Here is a 17,532-nt window from a genome sequence, read left to right as displayed (position 1 = left end):
GCGATCTCTCCATATTAATTCTTACAGCTGCATGTAAAACTGTGATTATCTCAAAAAGTTTATAATGATATCCATTCCTTAAAAAAATAGTTTCAGGTACTTAAAAAAGGTCTCTATGACTGTCACCATGCCCCACCCTGGCTAGTCCTGGTTTCGGAAGCTGGGACCTGGTCACATTCCAATCTTATCCTCAGATACAAGAGCAGAGGGGATAGTCTTAGGTTTTTGGGGGGTTTTTTTTGTTTGTTTTAATGGAAGTCTAGTTGATTTACAATTTTGTGTTAGTTTCAGGTGTACAGAAAAGTGATTCAATTATACATACATATATATATTCTTTTTCAGATTCTTTTCCATGATAGATTATTACAGGATATTGAATATAGCTCCCTGTGCTAGAGAGTAGGTCCTTGTTGTTTATCTATTTTATATATAGTGGTGTGTGTATGTTAATCCCAACCTCCTAATTTATCCCTCCCCTCCGTCCCCTTTGCCAACCACAAGTTTGTTCTCTATGTCTGTGGGTCTGTTTCCGTCTTGTAAATAAGTTCATTTCTATTATATTTTAGATAGCACATAGAAGTGATATCATATGATATTTCTCTTTCTCTGGCTTACTTCACTCAGTATGACAATCTCTAGGTCCATCCACGTAGCTGAAAGTGGCATTATTTCATTCTTTTTTATGGCTGAGTTAATATTCCATTGTATGTATACCACATCCTCTTTATCCATTCCTCTGTCGATGGGCACTTAGGTTGCTTCCATGTCTTGGCTATTGTCCATAGTGCTGCTGTGAACATTGGGGTGCATGTATCTTTTGGAATTAAGAGTTTTCTCCAGATGTATGCCCAGGAGTGGGATTGCTGGATCATATGGTAACTCTATTTTTAGTTTCTTAAGAAACCTCCATACTATTCTCCATAGTGGCTGCATCGATTTACATTCTCACCAACAGTGTAAGAGGGTTTCCTTTTACCTACACCCTCTGGAGCATTTGTTATTTGTAGACTTCTTGAGGATGGCCATTCTGACCGGTGGGAGGTGATACGTCATCATAGTTCTGATTTGCATTTCTCTGATAATCACTGATGTTGAGCATCTTTTCCTGTGCCTGTTGGCCTTCTGTTTGTATTTGTTGGAGAAATGTCTATTTAGGTCTTCTGCCCATTTTTTGTTTTGCTTTGTTTTTTCTTCTGCCCATTTAAAACAATTTATTTTTTATATTGGAGTATAGTTGATATACAATGCTGTGTTCGTTTCAGGTATACAGCTAAGTGATGCAGTTATACACATACACATAAGCATTCTTTTTCAGATTCTTTTCCCATAGAGGTTATCACGGAATACCGAGCAGACCCTTCTGCCCAGTGTTGATAGGGAGAGTCTGGTCCCAGTGCCAGGTATGGACCAGCGTCTCTCTGACTGCTCAGAGCGGCCTGCGGGTTGCCTGTCATCGACTTCCTTGTACCTATTCACGGAGCACCTGCTCGATGCCACGCCCCGTCCTAGGTCGTGCAGACATCACAGCGACTCTGAGATCAAGGAGGTGGTGGGGACAGAAAGATAACCACCCAAATCCCGTGGCTGCAGAGCCTAGGGAGAGTCTCCGAGGAACGTGAGCCCACCCAGTGCAATCAGCAGTCCCCTGGGATCCCATCTCTGCCACACTGGCCACAGGCAGTGCCCCTGACAGAGAAGCACCTTTGCTTGTGGGCAGAGCTGATGTCCCCAGTGGAAGTTTATACAGAATCCATTTGGATAAGGACTGCAGTTCCACCTGGGATTCATGAAGTTTCTGATGTGATCAGACCTGGAAAAGAAGCTCAGATCCTACCCATCCAGGACACTGTGTAAAGTAACAGCCCTGTGTCGAAAAAGAGTTTATTGGGAGGTCTCTGCATGCCTACCTAAGATACCTTCTGCAACCAATTTGTTTATAATTTGCAAACACATATGTAGCTCCATGTTATGGAGGGCAGCCATGAGTTTAAATACAGAAATGTCCCTCCCTAGCCCATTCCTCCGCCTGAGGAGCTCTTCCAAATTTCCTGGATGTTGGGGTTCCCACAGCTCGTCATTTTCTTCAAGTCCAGTAAACCCCATAACACCTTCCAGTTACTTTCTGGAACCTCATGTCTGAATTCACAATAGATCTTATTGATGGCTGAAAAAAATAAAAGCAAAAAGGGAGAGTTTGTTTACATTCCTGGAAGGCCCGTGGAGCATGCTCTGTAACTCGGCTCCCGGGAGTGTGGTCCTAGAGGTGTTTCCACCTGCCCTGAGGGCTGGGCGCCGGGCAGCACGCCACGACCCACAACCTGGGAAGCCCTGTGCCAGCCCAGATGATCCCACAGAAGGGATCAGGCCCAGGGGCCAGGAGGCCAAGGTCTGGCCATGACCTGCTGTGTCTCTTGACACGTCTGATGCTCATTCATTACTGGTGCCAATGAACCTGGGAGAAGGAACCAAGGAACCCCAGGCAAGTCAGAAGCCCTGTGGATAAAGCATCTGCCGACGTCCGCCCTGCCCTGCCCCTCTCACACACCACCCAGCCACGGGCTGTGAGGTGCTCAGGACGGGTAGGCCTCCTGGTGTCAGCCGGGGGACAAGGTTAGGCCTTGAGACCTGGGGCAAATTTTGTAGCCTCTCTGAGCTTCGGATTGTCGTGTTTTAAATCTGTAAAACGGGGCAGTCTCCCAGAGCTGTTAGAATAAGATTATAAAAAGCACCTGGCACCCAGCACATGCTCGATGAATCTTGACTTTTTTGCTGCTAAACCCGTAGCATCCCAGCCATGGGGACCCACTGATCTAGGGTTAGATAAGTATTCCTATCACCCACTCAAACAGGAATGTATAATAAAATAAAAACAACATCCAATCCTTCTTTATGAGCCCCTCAAAACTTAGATCTGACGAATGTCTGTTTCTCTACTGTCATTGGTGAATGTGAAAAAGTGGATCTCAAGTCCACAGGAAAGTTCCCTAAGCTTTGGGTAGGCAGGTGGTCCCCCGTCTCAAAAATAAAGACATTAGGCCTTAGCATTCATGTCAAAGAAGGAAGACTTTTAAAAAATATATATTTATTTATTTGGCCACACTGGGTCTCAGTTGCAGCATGAGAAATCTTTAGTTGTGGCATGTGGGATCTATTTCCCCAGTAAGGGATCGAACCCAGGCCCCCTGCATTGGGAACATGGAGTCTTAGCCACTGGACTATCAGGGAAGTCCCAACAAGGAAGATTTAGCCTAAACAAATCAACGAGAAAATTTGTTAACGAAAAAACCGAGAAAAATGTTAACAAATAAAAAAAGAAAATGAAGAATTTAGACTACTTGCCATCACAGGAAATGCCCTTCAAAAAATACTTTTGTTTGTATTCCAGCAGAGATAAGAGAATAAAATGGTTCCAGGAGCAGAAACTGTGCGGCCTCTTAGAGGAATTCTACTGACCAGCACCTGGTTTCTTGTGGGAGCAGTGGGTGGGGGCCGGCAGGCCTCTATGAACATGAGAAGACCCCTGAGTCAGCACGTGGGGAGTCCCCACCCGTCCCCCCATGGGTGGCAGAGAGCTCACAGCCCAGCGTGTCCTCTGGGCCATGCTCCGCCAGGACACGGCCTGGGCATGCGGGCGACGCCGTGGCGGGCAGGGATCCCTGCTGCTCTGCATGTGCTCCTGACTCTTCCCAGCCCCAGGCCCTGCTCCTTCCCCCATGGGGGTGCGGGTAACAGCTGAACGATGTCACCTGGCAGTGACCTGCTCTCTGGATAAGACAATGGAGAGGACACAGGTCTACAGACATGCACTGTGGACAAATATTAGTGACTTATCCACACCGCCTCCTCGTTCAGGGAAATCCGAGCGTGGATGGGACACCAGACAGATGAAAGCTGACCACCCGTCTGAAGGAGCTGCCACGAGCACGGGGTTCTCCCTGGATGAGGCCAGGAGCCTGACCACGTGGTTCAAATCTTCAGCTCTGTCTCTGCCCACGGCCGGCAAGGACTCAGCGCTCTGTCCCATGGCTGGTAAAAAGGGTAAGAACAGCTGCCCCGTTACAGCACAGCCCCAGAGGGACACCCAGGGACCAGCTCGTCACCCTGACCCGACCCTCGGCAGGGGCCCCAACTTCTGCATTTTATTCGTCTCAGGAGCCCTGGAGCATCCGACAAAAGTCACAGGCCGGGTCCCTGAAATGATGCCTAAGGGCTCACGACCCGTGGAACCTACAGTCTCCGGACTTCTCAAGCCCCGTGGCTGTGCAAGGGTGGCCCAGGGGTCCACGATCTCCTCCCAGTCTCCCCTTTCTTCAACCCCTGACCTTGCCCTGCCTTAGGGTTCCTCATCACTCAGGAACCCTGGCCCTCTCCCACAGGGCCACTTAGTGGGTGTCTGATTATTTGTCAAACCCCATTCCGGTGTCACCCACTCAGGAAAGCCCCCAGCAGCCCCACAGCGGAGGATGGGAACCGTTGCTTCCCGCTGTGCACGGCTGGACACGGCCCACCGGGGACAATCCCACCCATCTCAGGATCCAGCCCACACCCTGCCCCCGCAGCCCTGTGTTCTCCAGATGCCAAGCCTGGCACCCAGGAGGTGCTTGGCCCAGCTCTGCTGACTGCGCAAGAGGCTTCAGGGTCCAGCACCAGCGGGCTGTGCCTCCTCGGTCCTGCTGTTTCCCAGCCCTGGGGCCCAGCGAGGACACATGCTGAGCCTCTGCCTCCCCTTGGTGCCATGGTCCCCTTGTCACCGAGTCCAAGCTCGTGTGGCTCACCGCACACAGGCCAATAAGTCAGACGTGAGGTGCTGAGACGAGGAAAAGCCACCAGACGAGAAGATGGCAGATTTGTGTCTCAAAAGAACCGCCTTATCGGGGTCTGGATGCCAGTTTCTTTTATAGAATCAGACAGGGAAGTAAAGTAAAAAGGCAGAATAGAGAGGGAGAGGCGGTGGGGAAGTAAAGTAAAGAGGACCATCAGTCTTGCAAATCATCTCCTGGAATGACCATCCTTGAGGAGGAGATGCGTTACTTTCTTCTTTTCTGCAGCCATGCACAGGTGGGCAGGGTCAGATTGTCTTCCTGTGAGCTGAACAGAGGCACTTTAGTTTAATGTTCAGGCAGAGGGGCAGGGGTCCCCGAGACAGGCCGTTATGGATGATTATAGTAACAAAAGCAATGAAAAGCAAAGGCTAAAGTCCAAGAAACAGATCCAACATGGAGTCAGAATTGGCTCTTCCCTGTTACGCCCTCAGACAGCAGGTATGGTTGGGGAAGGTTATGGGTTGAATTGTGTCCCTGCAAAGGTTCTGAAGTCCTCCCAGTACCTGTGACTGTGACCGTATTTGGAAACAGAATTGTTGCTCACGATAAAGTTAAGATGAGGTCACTAGGGTGGCCTCTAATCCAATATGACTGGGGTCCTTATAAAAAGGGGAAATTTGGAGAGGGACTCACACACAGGGAGAAGGCCACGTGAAGATGAAGGCAGAGATGGGGAGATGCTTCTCCAAGCCAAGGAACCTCAGATTGCCGGAAACCACCAGAAGCTGGGAGAGGCCTGGACCAGATTCTCCCTCACAGCCCTCGGTGGAGGGAAGTGACCCTGCCTGCCGACACCTTGATCTCCGACTTCCAGCCTCCAGAACCATGACACAATAAAAGTCTGATGTTTAAACTCCCCCCTCCCTGCCCCTGGGCTGTGGGACTTTGTTATATCAGCCTCAGGAAACTGCAGACAAGAACTCTGCAAGAGCACCACACACACAGCTCTGCACGCAGCAAGCACTCAGCGAGCAGGGGCCTGGTGTCATTCAGACCCTCCCAATGGTCCACTTACCTGCTCCAGGCTGTGGAGGGAAGGGGACACCTCTGCTTGGACTGGGGGCCTGGGGGCCTCGGGAGCTTGAGTCTGTTGTAGTGTCTGCTCTGGGGCTGCTGGACTTCCTTCGGCCCCCAGCTCCTGTAGCTCAAAGATTTCCCCAGCGTCCTTGGAGGGCCCCGGGCGGGTCCTGGCCTCAGGCGCCAGGGCTGAGTCCTCCACCTCCGACAGCGGCCTGGTCTCCACACCAGGGGCTGGTTGGCCCCTCTCAAGGTCCATGGGTATCTGCATCTCCTTGGGCCGGCTGCTTCTTGGTGACTAAAGAACGAAGTCATTTCTTCTGGTGACAGGAGCCTGCAGGACAGGCCCTTCCCAAGCCACTTTTAGGGAAAGAAATGCCAACTGTCTGATAGGTAAGCAAAGCCTGTGCAATTTTAGAGTGGAACACTGCACGGGCTCAGGTCCCTGCTCTGGCACTGACTCCCTGGGGGAATCCCAAGACAAGCCTGTGGTGGGTTGAATGGTGGGCACCCGAGGATATATCCACATCCTAATCCCTAGTACTTGTGAATGGGACCTATTTAGAAATAGGGTCCCTTCAGCCGAGGTCATACTGGATAAGAGTGGGACCGGTGTCCTATGACTAGTGCCCTTAAAAGGAGAGAGATTCAGAGACACACGGGGAGAGGCTGGGTGAAGACAGCAGAAAGTGGAGTGACGCGTCCATAAGCCAAGGAGCGCCAAGCAAGTCCAGCCCCAACCAGGGGAAGCAAGGAAGGACCCGCCCCTAGAGCCCCGAGGGGACCAAACCCGACAACCCCTTGATTTCAGATCTCTGGCCTCCAGAACTGTGGGACAGTAAGCTCCTAATGTTTTAAGCCCCCCGTCTATGGGGATCTGTCTCAGCAGCCCTGGGATACCAAGGAAAGCCCTCTGTGCCCTGTGGCTCAGCAGAATTTAAGTCCTCCAGCACAGATGTTCCAGGGCTCTGCTAAGGTGGGCGCAGACACCACTGCACAGGCTAGGTGTGGACGCAGGGGGGAAGGCCTGGGGCTGTCCCCCACCCCTCCACCTCCTGGGGCTTCACTGGACAAGTCCCAGGGTGATACTTACAGGGCTGCCTGGCTCCTTCGGGTTTTCTGCTAATCAAAAAGAAGAGAGAGAACTGAAAACAATTCATATTAACTATTACAGCGACTTCTGTGAGGAGAGGAAATGCCTTGAACTCACAGTCAAGAAAGTGGACTTACGTTTCCCCAAAACGACAACCGACTGGAAAAACCACGCAGCTGGGAAAACACAGGAGGGGCACTTACTTGGTAAGCTTCCCCAGCACCCAGGGACCGCCTCCTCCAAGACCCTCTGGCTGGAGCCGCACCCGTCTCTCCTGGCTTCCCGGCCCCCGGCGCCCTGGACACCCGTCCCCAGCAGCCGCCCTGCAATTTTGGTCTCAAGCCCTGCACGTCGGGGAGCGCGCAGCAGGCGGCTCTGAGCTCAGACATGTTCAGGGCCTCCGAGATGGAAAGTGAGCAGAGCTGTGTTCAAGCGAGAGGCTCCCGTCCGGAACCACTGACCCCAGGCCCCTGTTTCTGAGCTCCTGGTGACCTCGCTGACCTGGTTTCCTCAAGGATCCACGTGACTCTGATTTACCTGCTTTTCTACAGTGGCAGATGACGGTGGTGACGATGGCTGTGGCGATGGAAAGGACCACAGTCACAGCAAGGAGGATCCACGGCCACTTTAGGTTTCCTGCAAGGAGGCAAAGCAGAGAATGCTGTCGCAGTGTCGGGCACGCTTACCTCATCCAAGTGATGTACTGCTCTTGGGTGTGGTGGCAGCACCGCCATTCTCCGGGCCACGGACCTCCCCGGCAGCAGGCACGACAGGCTCATCCTTCCTGCTCAGACAGGACCTGGGCTCAGAGGCCCTGGGCTGATTGCTCACATCCTTGGAAGCAGCAGGAGGTCTGACCTGCCAGCAGAGCAGCAAGAGGCCCTGGCATCCCGGGATGGGGCTCAGGTGTGAGTGGTCACAGCTGCGGGATTTACTCCTGGGCCAGCAGCAGGCAGAGCCCGGAGGAGGCTGGGAGGAGGGAGTGGATGGCCAGTCCTCATGGCAGTAGGGCCGGGCCATGCTGGCCCAAGGGACAGGGCAGGGTCCACTCCGGGGAGACCTCTGGCATGACCGCTGGGGTGTCTCCGTCTCACCCTGCTGAGCTCCCAGTGCTGACAGGAGCCGTGGATGCACAGACACGGGGGGCGGGGCGGGACCATCAGAGCCGTGGACGCTCGGCCACCCTGATGCAATCTGTCACCAAGGACAGAGGAGGAAGGAGCGAGTATTTCACGTGGTGCCACAGTTCTGCTTAAAGGCTCTTCTTTATTCTCTGATCAGGCCCTTCCTCATTCTGCCTTCTGTTTTGGTGTTATAATAGCCTTTAAAAGTGTTTGCGGGTTATAGAGGGAACCTACCTCAACATGATAAAGGCCATATACAAGAAACCCACAGCAAACATCATACTCAATGCTGAAAAGCTGAATGCACTTCCTCTAAGATCAGGAAGACGACAAGGATGCCCACTCTCGCCACTATTATTCAACATAGTCTTGGAAGTCCTCACCATGGCAATCAGAGAAGAAAAAGAAATAAAAGGAATAAAAATTGGAAAAGAAGAAATAAAACTGTCACTGTTTGCAGATGACATGATACTATACATAGAAAACCCTAAAGATGCTACCAGAAAACTACTAGAGCTCATCAATGAATTTGGTAAAGTTGTAGGATACAAAATAAATATACTGAAATCTCTTGCATTCCTATATACCAACAATGAAAGATCAGAAAGAGAAATCAAGGAAACAATCCCATTTACCATCACATCTAAAAGAATAAAGTACCTAGGAATAAGGAGGCAAAAGACCTGTATTCAGAAAACTATAAGATGCTGATGAAAGAAATCAAAGACGACACAAACAGATGGACAGATATACCATGTTCTTGGATTGGAAGAATCAATATTGTGAAAATGATTACACTACCCAAAGCACTCTACAGATTCAATGCAATCCCTATCAAATTACCAGTGGCATTTTTCACAGAACTAGAAGAATACTTCTTACAATGTATATGGAAACATGAAAGACCCCAAATAGCCAAAGTAATCTTGAGAAAGAAAAATGGAGCTGGAGGAATCAGGCTTCCTGACTTCAGACTATACCACAAAGCTACAGTAATCAAGACAGTATGGTACTGGCACAAAAACAGAATTATAGATCAACGGAACAGGATTGAAAGTGCAGAGAAAAACCCACGCACCTATGGTCACCTAATCTATGGCAAAGGAGTCAAGAATATACAATGGAGAAAAGACAGCCTCTTTAATAAGTGGTGCTGGGAAAACTGGACAGCTACATGTAAAAGAATGAAAGTAGAAAACTCTCTAACACCATACACAAAAATAAACTCAAAATGGATTAAAGACCTAAATGTAAGGCCAGATACTGTAAAGCCCTTAGAGGAAAACACAGGCAGAACACTCTTTGATGTCCATCACAGTAAGATCTTTTTTGAGCCACCTCCTACAGTAATGAAAATAAAAACAAAAATAAACAAATGGGACCTACTTAAACTGAAAAGCTTTTGCCCAGCAAAGGAAACCATAAACATAACAAGAAGACAACCCTCAGAATGGGAGAAAATATTTGCATATTTGCAAATGAATCATCGGACAAAGGATTAATCTCCAAAATATATAAACAGCTCATGCAGCTCGATATTAAAAAAACGAACAACCCAGTCGAAAAATGGGTGGAAGATCTAAATAGACATGTCTCCAGAGAAGACATACAGGTGGCTAAAAAGCATATGAAAAGATGCTCAACATCACTAATTATTAGAGTAATGCAAATCAGAACTACAATGAGCTATCACCTCATACTGGTCAGAATGGCCATCATCAAAAAAATCTACAAACAATAAGTGCTGGAGAGGGTGTGGAAAAAGGGAACCCTCCTACACTGTTAGTGAGAACGTAAACTGGTACAGCCACATTGGAGAACAGTATGGAGGTTCCTTAAAAAACTAAAAATAGAACTACCACACGATCCAGCAATCTCATTCCTGGGCATATATCTGAAGAAAACCACAATTCAAAAAGATACATGCACCCCAGTGTTCGCTGCAGCACTACTTACAATAGCCAGGACATGGAAGCAACCTAAATGTCCATCAACAGATGAATGGATAAAGAAGATGTGGTATATATACAATGGAATATTACTCAGCCATAAAAGAGAATGAAATAATGCCACTTTCAGCAACATGGATGGATTTAGAGATTGTCATACTGAGTGAAGTAAGTCAAAGAGAGAAAGACAAATATCATATGATATCACTCATATGTGGAATCTAAAAAAAGGGTACAAATGAACTTATATACAAAACAGAAACAGAGTTACAGATGCAGAAATCAAACTTATGGTTACCAGGGGTAAGGGGGGGGAGGGATAAACTGGAAGATTGGGATTGACACATACACACTACTATATATAAAATAGATAACTAATAAGAACCTACTGTATAGCACAGGGAACTCTACTCAATACTCTGTAATGCCCTGTATGGGAAAAGAATCTAAAAAAGAGTGGATATATGTATACGTATAACTGATTCACTCTGCTGTACACCTGAAACTAACACATTATAAACCAACTATACTCCAGTAAAAATTTAAAGAATAAAGGTCCTTGCTTGTTATTTAAAACAGAAGGAAACTGACAAGCTGATTTTTAAATCTCAGTGGATGTGCTGAGTCCAACGGTGGCCTGACGACCTTGTGGAAGGAGGCAAGGGGGACTTCAGCTCCAGCGTCAAGGCTGGCAGGAAAGTGGCACTGGCCCCAGAACAGACAAAGAGGAAGCCCAGATGGACACGGAGCTCAGTTATGACCAAGTAACACTGAGGGCGGGGAAGGGATCGTCTTTAAAACACAAAATGGGGTAGTCGATATGTGCAGTGGGAAAACGTACACTGAACCTAGACCCCTACCTCACACCTCGCAAGACACCAATTCCAGGTTCGTGTAGAGTGAAAAAGAGAAAGGTAAGACCACGAAGCTGCTGGCAGGTCACATAACAGAATACTTTCTCCGGGTGAGCAAAGATTTCTCACCTGGGAGAGGAAGAGCACCAACCATAGCAGAAAACAGCCACAAACTTGACCTCATTAAAATGAAGGACCTCTGTCCACAAGAAACCCCATAAAGCGAGTAAAAAGGCACCCTCGGGGGCAGAGGTGGGTGCAGATATCCAATACAAAGGGCTTGTATCCCAAGCTTATAAATAATTACCAATGTTTATAAATAATCATCAAAAATAAGAAAATGAAAATGCCAGACAACCGAATATAAAGATGGGCAAGACATCTTCAGCGACCTGGATGGACCCAGAGATGATCACATGAAGTGAAGTAAGTCAGACAGAGAATGACAAATACCGCATGAAATCACTTATCTGTGGAATCTAAAAATACGACACAAATGAACATGTTTAGTAAACAGAGGCAGACTCACAGACGTAGAAAACAAACTTATGATTACCAAAGGGTAAGGGGGGATGGGGGGGATAAATTAGAGGAGTTTGGGATTAACAGATACACACTACTATATATAAAATAGACCAACAAGGGCTTCCCTGGTGGCACAGTGGTTAAGAATCCGCCTGCCAATGCAGGGGACACGGGTTCGAGCCCTGGTCCGGGAAGATCCCACATGCTGCGGGGCAACTGGGCCCGTGAGCCATGGCCGCTGAGCCTGCGCGTCTGGAGCCTGTGCTCCACAACAAGAGAGGCCGCGATGGTGAGAGGCCCGCGCACCGCGATGAAGAGTGGCCCCTGCTTGCCACAACTAGAGAAAGCCCTCGCACAGAAACGAAGACCCAACACAGCCCAAAATAAATTAAAAAAAAAAAAAAAAAAAAAAAAATAGACCAACAAAAAGGTCCTACTGTATAGCACAGGGAACTATATTCAGTATCCTGGGAAAAAACATAATGGAAAAGAATCTGAAAAAAGGAATATGTGTATATATATATATATATGTGTGTGTATATATATATATATGTATATATATATGTGTATATATATATATATATATATATACGTATATATATAAAACTGAATCACTTTGCTGTACACCAGAAACTAATACAATATTGTAAATCAACTATACTTCAATAATAAAAAAAAGAATAGTGCCTGAGCCGACACAGCCCCAACATGGGGACAAGGATGGCAGAGCCACAGCTTGTCCCCAAGGATTCTGTTTGTTTACTCAAGACAGGAGCGTATGAACGGTGACCCATGGGCCAAATCCCACCCACTGCTATAAATAAAGTTTTATTTACACACAGCCAAGCAACAGCAGCAGAGTTGAATTGTGACAACAGGGACCTTAGGGCCCACAGACCCTCAACTTTTTACTTTTATGGATTTACGAGACAGAATCAGACCCTTACCAGCCTCTGGATGAATTTGTACGGCACAAACTGTATCCTTTGTGGCGTTGCAGGGTTGAAGGATGGTGCTGTCTTCACACCTGAGAGGAAGAATAAAGAAACCCTGAGCATTACTTCTCCCCGCCAAGGCCCGGCCCAAAGCATCCTTCTAAAAACCCACCGGTCAGTGGTTAGAGGGACCAGCCCCAGGTCCTGTGCTGCCCCACCAGGCTTCAGGCCGTCAGTGTCTGGCATTTCCCAGGCTATCTGGCCAAACTGGCTCAATAAGAATAAAGCCTGGGGATTCTCTGATATATAAGGGAGGGGCCTCCCTCTGTCCCTGTTCCCGGATAGAGAGATGTGTGGCTATGAGGACTGGACCTGCTGTAGCCATGTCTCTACCAAGAAGGAAGTCAGCCTAAAGGTGAAGCTCATGGAGAAGGGGACAGGCAAGCAAGTCCAGAGAAGCCAGAGCCCTGATCAAACCAGACATGAGGGCAGTCCTTACTTTGGACTTGTCCGGTTCCCAAGCCAACAGTTCAACATGGTCTGAGTTGTATTTAAGAGTCTACAAATGTGAGCAATTTTACAAGCGGCTTTACCACTGTAAATGTCTTCCCCAAAGTTCCCACAAAGTCTATGCCCACCCGAAACCATAGAATGGGACCTTATTTGGAAATGGGGTCTCTGCAGATGTAATCGTGTTAAGATGAGGTCATACTGGATCAGGGTGGGCCTGAATCAATGACCAGCCTCCTTACAAGAAGGAAATTGTATGCAGGCAGAGAGAAGGCCACGTGAAGATGCAGACACACAAACACACAGGGAGAAGACCTCTTGGAGGCGGAAGCAGAGATTGAAGTGATGCGTCTACAAGCCAAGGAGCGCCAAGGACTGCCGGCAACGTGGAAAGTGGAGGAAGCGAGGGAAATTCCTCCCTGAGAGTCTTCGGAGGGAGCACAGCTGCTGACACCTTGATTTCAGACTTCTGGTCTCCAAAACCGTGAAAGAATACATTTCTGTTGTTTGTTAAAAGCCACCCACTTGTGGTGCTTTGTTATAGCAGCCCCAGGAAACTCTGACCGTGACATGGGCATCCCACCCTGCCTCAGGGCGCGGTACTGCCGTCCTCTCTGTCTGTGGTTTTCTTTGCCTGCAGCTTCCTCCCTCCCTCCCTCACAGGGCCTCTGCTCTAGAGACCTGTCTCTAGCATCCCCTCTGTCCCTCATGAGCTTGTCACTGTATAGGTGTTGGGATGGTCTCCACCATGGCTGGGGGCGCCAGGCCTGCCATAAGACCTGCAGGCCACAGCGGGGCTCATGATTACACCTGAAGGAAGGAAGGAAAGAAGGAAGGAAGGAGCATTGACTCCAGTCCGTCACCAGGTGGAAACATCCAGGTGACTTGTCTGACTTAATTTCAGGACACCTCTATGGGGCAGGTGCTCCCATTAGCCCCATTTTACACATGGGAAAACGGAGGCTCCGGGAAGGGGGTGGAAGAATAAGTGACCCAAAGCCAAACAGGCAGTGAATGGAGGAGGGGAACCCACGCCCAGGCCTGTCTGTTCAGCTCACACACCCCAGGCCAACACCTTTTGCACCGGAAGCAGCTCTCCGTGCAGTCCATGGAGTCGCAGTAGAAGTTGCCCTGCTTGCACTGGCATAGCCGGTCGCTAGTTGGGGAGCATTCAGTCACCACCTCCTGATCTGCTGGAGGGAAGGCCGAGGGTCAGTCACCGGGGCCTGGACTCTGTCCTGCCCATGCCGGCCACGTCCAGGTTCATGGTCAAAGCCTCAGAATCTTCACCCGCCTTCTTCCCCAGCAGGGATGGAGACGGGGACCAGCCAGACCTCATCCCCTGCATCTGGAGTGTCTGTGGAGGGGCCCGTGGATGCCCCTGCAATCTGGGCTGGGGCACAGGGCCAACTGCTCAGAAACACCCCCAAATCATTCTGTCCATCTCGTTTGCCCCACGAAGAACAGAACTGCACTACTCAGTGTGGACAATGAACGGTCTCGCCCAGCATCACCGGGGGATTCCGCCCTTTCGCCTGTGACGTGCTCGGTCATGGGGCCACGCCCCACATTTCACATCTACAGGGCTATTTCCACGGGGCCCACTGTCCACCCCCCTGTGAATATCACACTGCTCAACTGTCTCTCTGTACAGAGTCCTAGTACTTGGGGGAGCCAGTGTGCTATCTTGTTTTCCTCCTTTAGGAAAGAAGGAAGTTGCTTTGGCAACTGTCAGCATAGCCAGTTTTATGAAATCTCCTATTGGGATAGTTTACTTTTTAAAAATAAAAATTGTATCCACTTAAGGTATATGGCATGATAAGTTGATACATTCTGTTGGGATTTTCATTGGGAATGCACTAAATCTAAGAACCATTCCTGGGAAAACGGATACTTTTAAAACACTGAGGCAGTTCCCTATCTGTCCCGTGGTTAGGACGTGGCGCTGTCACTGCCGTGGCCCAGGTTCAATTCCTGGTCAGGAACTAAGATTCTGCAAGTTACACTGTGCGGCCCAAAAACCCCCCAACAAAACGTTGAGGCTTCTTGCTTACTATCTTGTGGTATTCCTCTCCATATTTAGATTTCCTTAAATGTTGTTTGTTCATGTACACATTTATACATGCTTTGCTACATTTATTCCAAAGAATCTTGTTTGTTTGGGGTTTTTTTGCTAATGCAAGTGGTATTTTTCAATTACATTTTAAAAAACAATGTCACCGATATACAGAGATTTAGAAGAACTTCTGTATATCGTCCTTATACATAGCAACTCTGAAATCCTAATGACCTGTAGGTTGATGCTTTAGCCAATACACACAGAATCATGATTAAAAACAAGCACTTTGTGATGTCTGCTCTAGCAGCCCTATCCCCGTGTTCCTCTGTGATAATTTCCTTTGGGGAGGTTCCCACAGGGCCAGTCGATGGGGGCACGTTGCCTGGACGGCAGCCCACTCACCCTCCCGGCACTGGGAACACAGCATGCAGCTGCTCTCTTCATTGGGATGGGCCAGGAAGGTTCCAAGCTCGCACTCCCTGCATTCTCCGATGCGGTGGTCCTGGTCTATGTATTTGCTGACGTAGTAGCCTGTGGCAGGTGGTACACGGAGGGAGGGTGGGTGTCCAGGGCTGTCCTGCTCTGCCGCAGACCCCGCCTGGTCTCTGAGGCCTCTGCATGAGGAGGTCCCAAGGCACCTGGAGGCCAGACCCCCTGCACAGTACCCACCCCTCTCCTCCCGTCTCCTTGGAATATTCTGGACTGATCCGAGGCCACAGGTGTCCCAGAAACCGGGGACCTGAATTGTTCCTTGGCTTTTACTGATTCCATGCAGTATGTGGATGCTGGGCAGAGGTCACAAGATTTCATGCTGGACCAACTGTGTCCCTTTCTTTCCTACATGTGGTTCATGTAGGTGTGCGTGTGAACGCATGGATGTGTGTGTATAAATGTATGTAGTGTGTGTACTGGTGAGTGTGCGTGGGTGTGTGTGGGGAGGATACGGAGCTGAGTGTCCAGGTTTTGGGCGTTTGGTCTCTGAACCAGGAGCCCTGGAAGGCACACTGTCCAGAATAAAATGAGGCACGTGTGCAGGTGTGTGTGAGTGGATGATGCCCATGGTGATGGTACAGGTGTGTGGCTGGACCCTTACAAGAGGAGGCCGTGAAGGGACTTTCATTGATCACGTGGGCACACCTGAGTGTGGATGGGGTGCGGGTGGGAAGGTGGGCGTGTCCAGCCTGGGCATGGGCCCCCGCTTCTGTCCTCCAAGCCCTGCTGAACTCACCTCACCCATCTCAAAACAAGCACACACCACTCTGTTCACACGAGAGCCCCCAAGGTGGGTGCAGAGGTGGGGCACTGGGCAGCTGCCCAGGAGAGGCCCTCCCACCCACAGACAGCCAGATACTACCCACAGGCAGCCCCCAGCTCTGCTCAGAGGGACTGCGGCCTCCCTCCTCCCAGGCAGGGTCTGCCCTGTAAGGCTCTGTAAGTGGTCCCAGACTCACCAGCCGGGCAGAGTTTGCTGCAGCGGAAAAGGCTGGTAACCTCATACTCGCCCGGGTTACACCGGGTCTCCCGGGTTGCCATGGTCATCTTCAATCAGAAAGAGGAGATTGGCATTATCAAAAGATGCCTCTGTTCCTGATGGAAGCAGACACCGAGACCCCTGAGCAAGAAGTGGCAGTCACCCCCCAACCCGGAGCACTGCCCCCCTCGTGGGAGTGGGCTTCCTCGGGGGAGCATCTCCGTGCTGTTCCACTCGCGATACAGAGAAGTATTACTTGGGGGGAATATGTTCTTTAGTTCCCAAATGCATGTGGATTTGTTGACTACTTCTATGGTGGACGCCTATTTTATTTGCATGGTCAGAACTAGACCCTTTGTGGTAGTAATCCTTTGGAATTTAGTATTTGATTTTTTCTAGTCTATAGTTAATTTTTTCACCTGTTGCATATAGACTGTGTTAAGAAAGGATACTGTCTATGGGTTGGGAACGGGCATCTGAGTGTGTATGTGTATCTGAATGTGTACATCTTTGTATTATATATTTGAATGCGCGCGCGCGCACGCGCACACACACACACACACACACACACACACCCACACACACACTCAGCCCCCCGCAGCCCCGGCCCTCCGCGTTCCCCCCCCTCCTTCCACTGGGGCTCCCCGCGCTCTGTCACCAAGGATGTGCAGCGGGCTCGGCCCCGCCTGGGCCTTTGGGTGCAGGAAACTTCCCGTTGCGACCTGCTCGGGATGGGAATCCGGGTGCGGGACGTCCCGCCTCCCGCGTCATCCTCGCTCCGGACGCGCGCCCAAGCCACAGCCCCCTTCCCGTTCTCAGAGTCCTCCCTCCCCCGAGCCCCTCCGCCGCCGTCCCACCTGCGCCGCGAGCAGCTGCAGCACCGCTAGGACAGCAAGCGCCCGGGGTACCATGGCGATGTCTTTGCGGACGAGCTGACAACTGCGGTCACGCTTCCAAGCGTGGCTACCCATCGACCCCCGGGTCCCATTCACTGAGGAATTTCTGACTTCATAGCCAATCGGAGGGGAGCTTCTGACCAAAGTACCCAATCGGAGCGGACGGCCTTTCCCTCGCCCCACCCACGGGCTCCGCCTCCCAGTTGCCACGCCTCCCTGCCGGGACCGGTACTTTCCGCCTCTCCGAATTCCCGTCGGTCGGCCACGGCTCCTAGG

General features: G+C 49.9%; 1 protein-coding gene across 9 annotated transcripts; it reads right to left on the bottom strand.

The window, feature by feature from the left end:
• Positions 1 to 3,062: 3,062 nt before the first annotated feature.
• Positions 3,063 to 17,315, bottom strand: LOC131760263 (tumor necrosis factor receptor superfamily member 26-like). Of its 9 annotated transcripts, none has more exons than XM_067039420.1 (10): positions 17,218 to 17,298; positions 16,341 to 16,428; positions 15,292 to 15,420; positions 13,906 to 14,023; positions 12,333 to 12,412; positions 7,471 to 7,569; positions 7,071 to 7,109; positions 6,934 to 6,962; positions 5,839 to 6,138; positions 3,063 to 5,088 (listed from the first exon to the last, which is right to left on the bottom strand). In XM_067039420.1, exons 1-10 carry the CDS (start codon positions 17,269 to 17,271, stop codon positions 4,990 to 4,992), a joined length of 1,035 nt encoding a protein of 344 aa, XP_066895521.1. In that variant the 5' UTR covers positions 17,272 to 17,298; the 3' UTR covers positions 3,063 to 4,989. The 9 variants fall into 9 exon arrangements, with proteins under 9 accessions (XP_066895521.1, XP_066895522.1, XP_066895527.1 ...); XM_067039421.1 differs by having other exon boundaries at positions 6,934 to 6,959; XM_067039418.1 differs by having other exon boundaries at positions 3,071 to 5,088; positions 5,839 to 6,200.
• Between the last annotated feature and the right edge of the window lie 217 nt (positions 17,316 to 17,532).

This window comes from Kogia breviceps, chromosome 7 (assembly GCF_026419965.1).
Source record: "Kogia breviceps isolate mKogBre1 chromosome 7, mKogBre1 haplotype 1, whole genome shotgun sequence".
NCBI classification, from domain to species: Eukaryota; Metazoa; Chordata; class Mammalia; order Artiodactyla; family Physeteridae; genus Kogia; species Kogia breviceps.
The sequence above is the reverse complement of the archived record's forward strand: the minus strand, read 5'-3'. Positions and strand labels throughout refer to the sequence as shown.

What these genes read in the sequence shown, in the direction of transcription:
- LOC131760263 (XM_067039418.1), bottom strand. Translation starts at nt 17,271, where the DNA reads ATGGTACCCCGGGCGCTTGCTGTCCTAGCGGTGCTGCAGCTGCTCGCG. An exon ending in ACAAATTCATCCAGAGGCTG is followed by an intron (nt 7,570 to 12,332) that starts GTAAGGGTCTGA and finishes GCCTCCTTGCAG; the next exon opens with GAAACCTAAAGTGGCCGTGG. An exon ending in CGAAGGAGCCAGGCAGCCCT is followed by an intron (nt 6,201 to 6,933) that starts GTAAGTATCACC and finishes TTTCCCTAAAAG; the next exon opens with TGGCTTGGGAAGGGCCTGTC.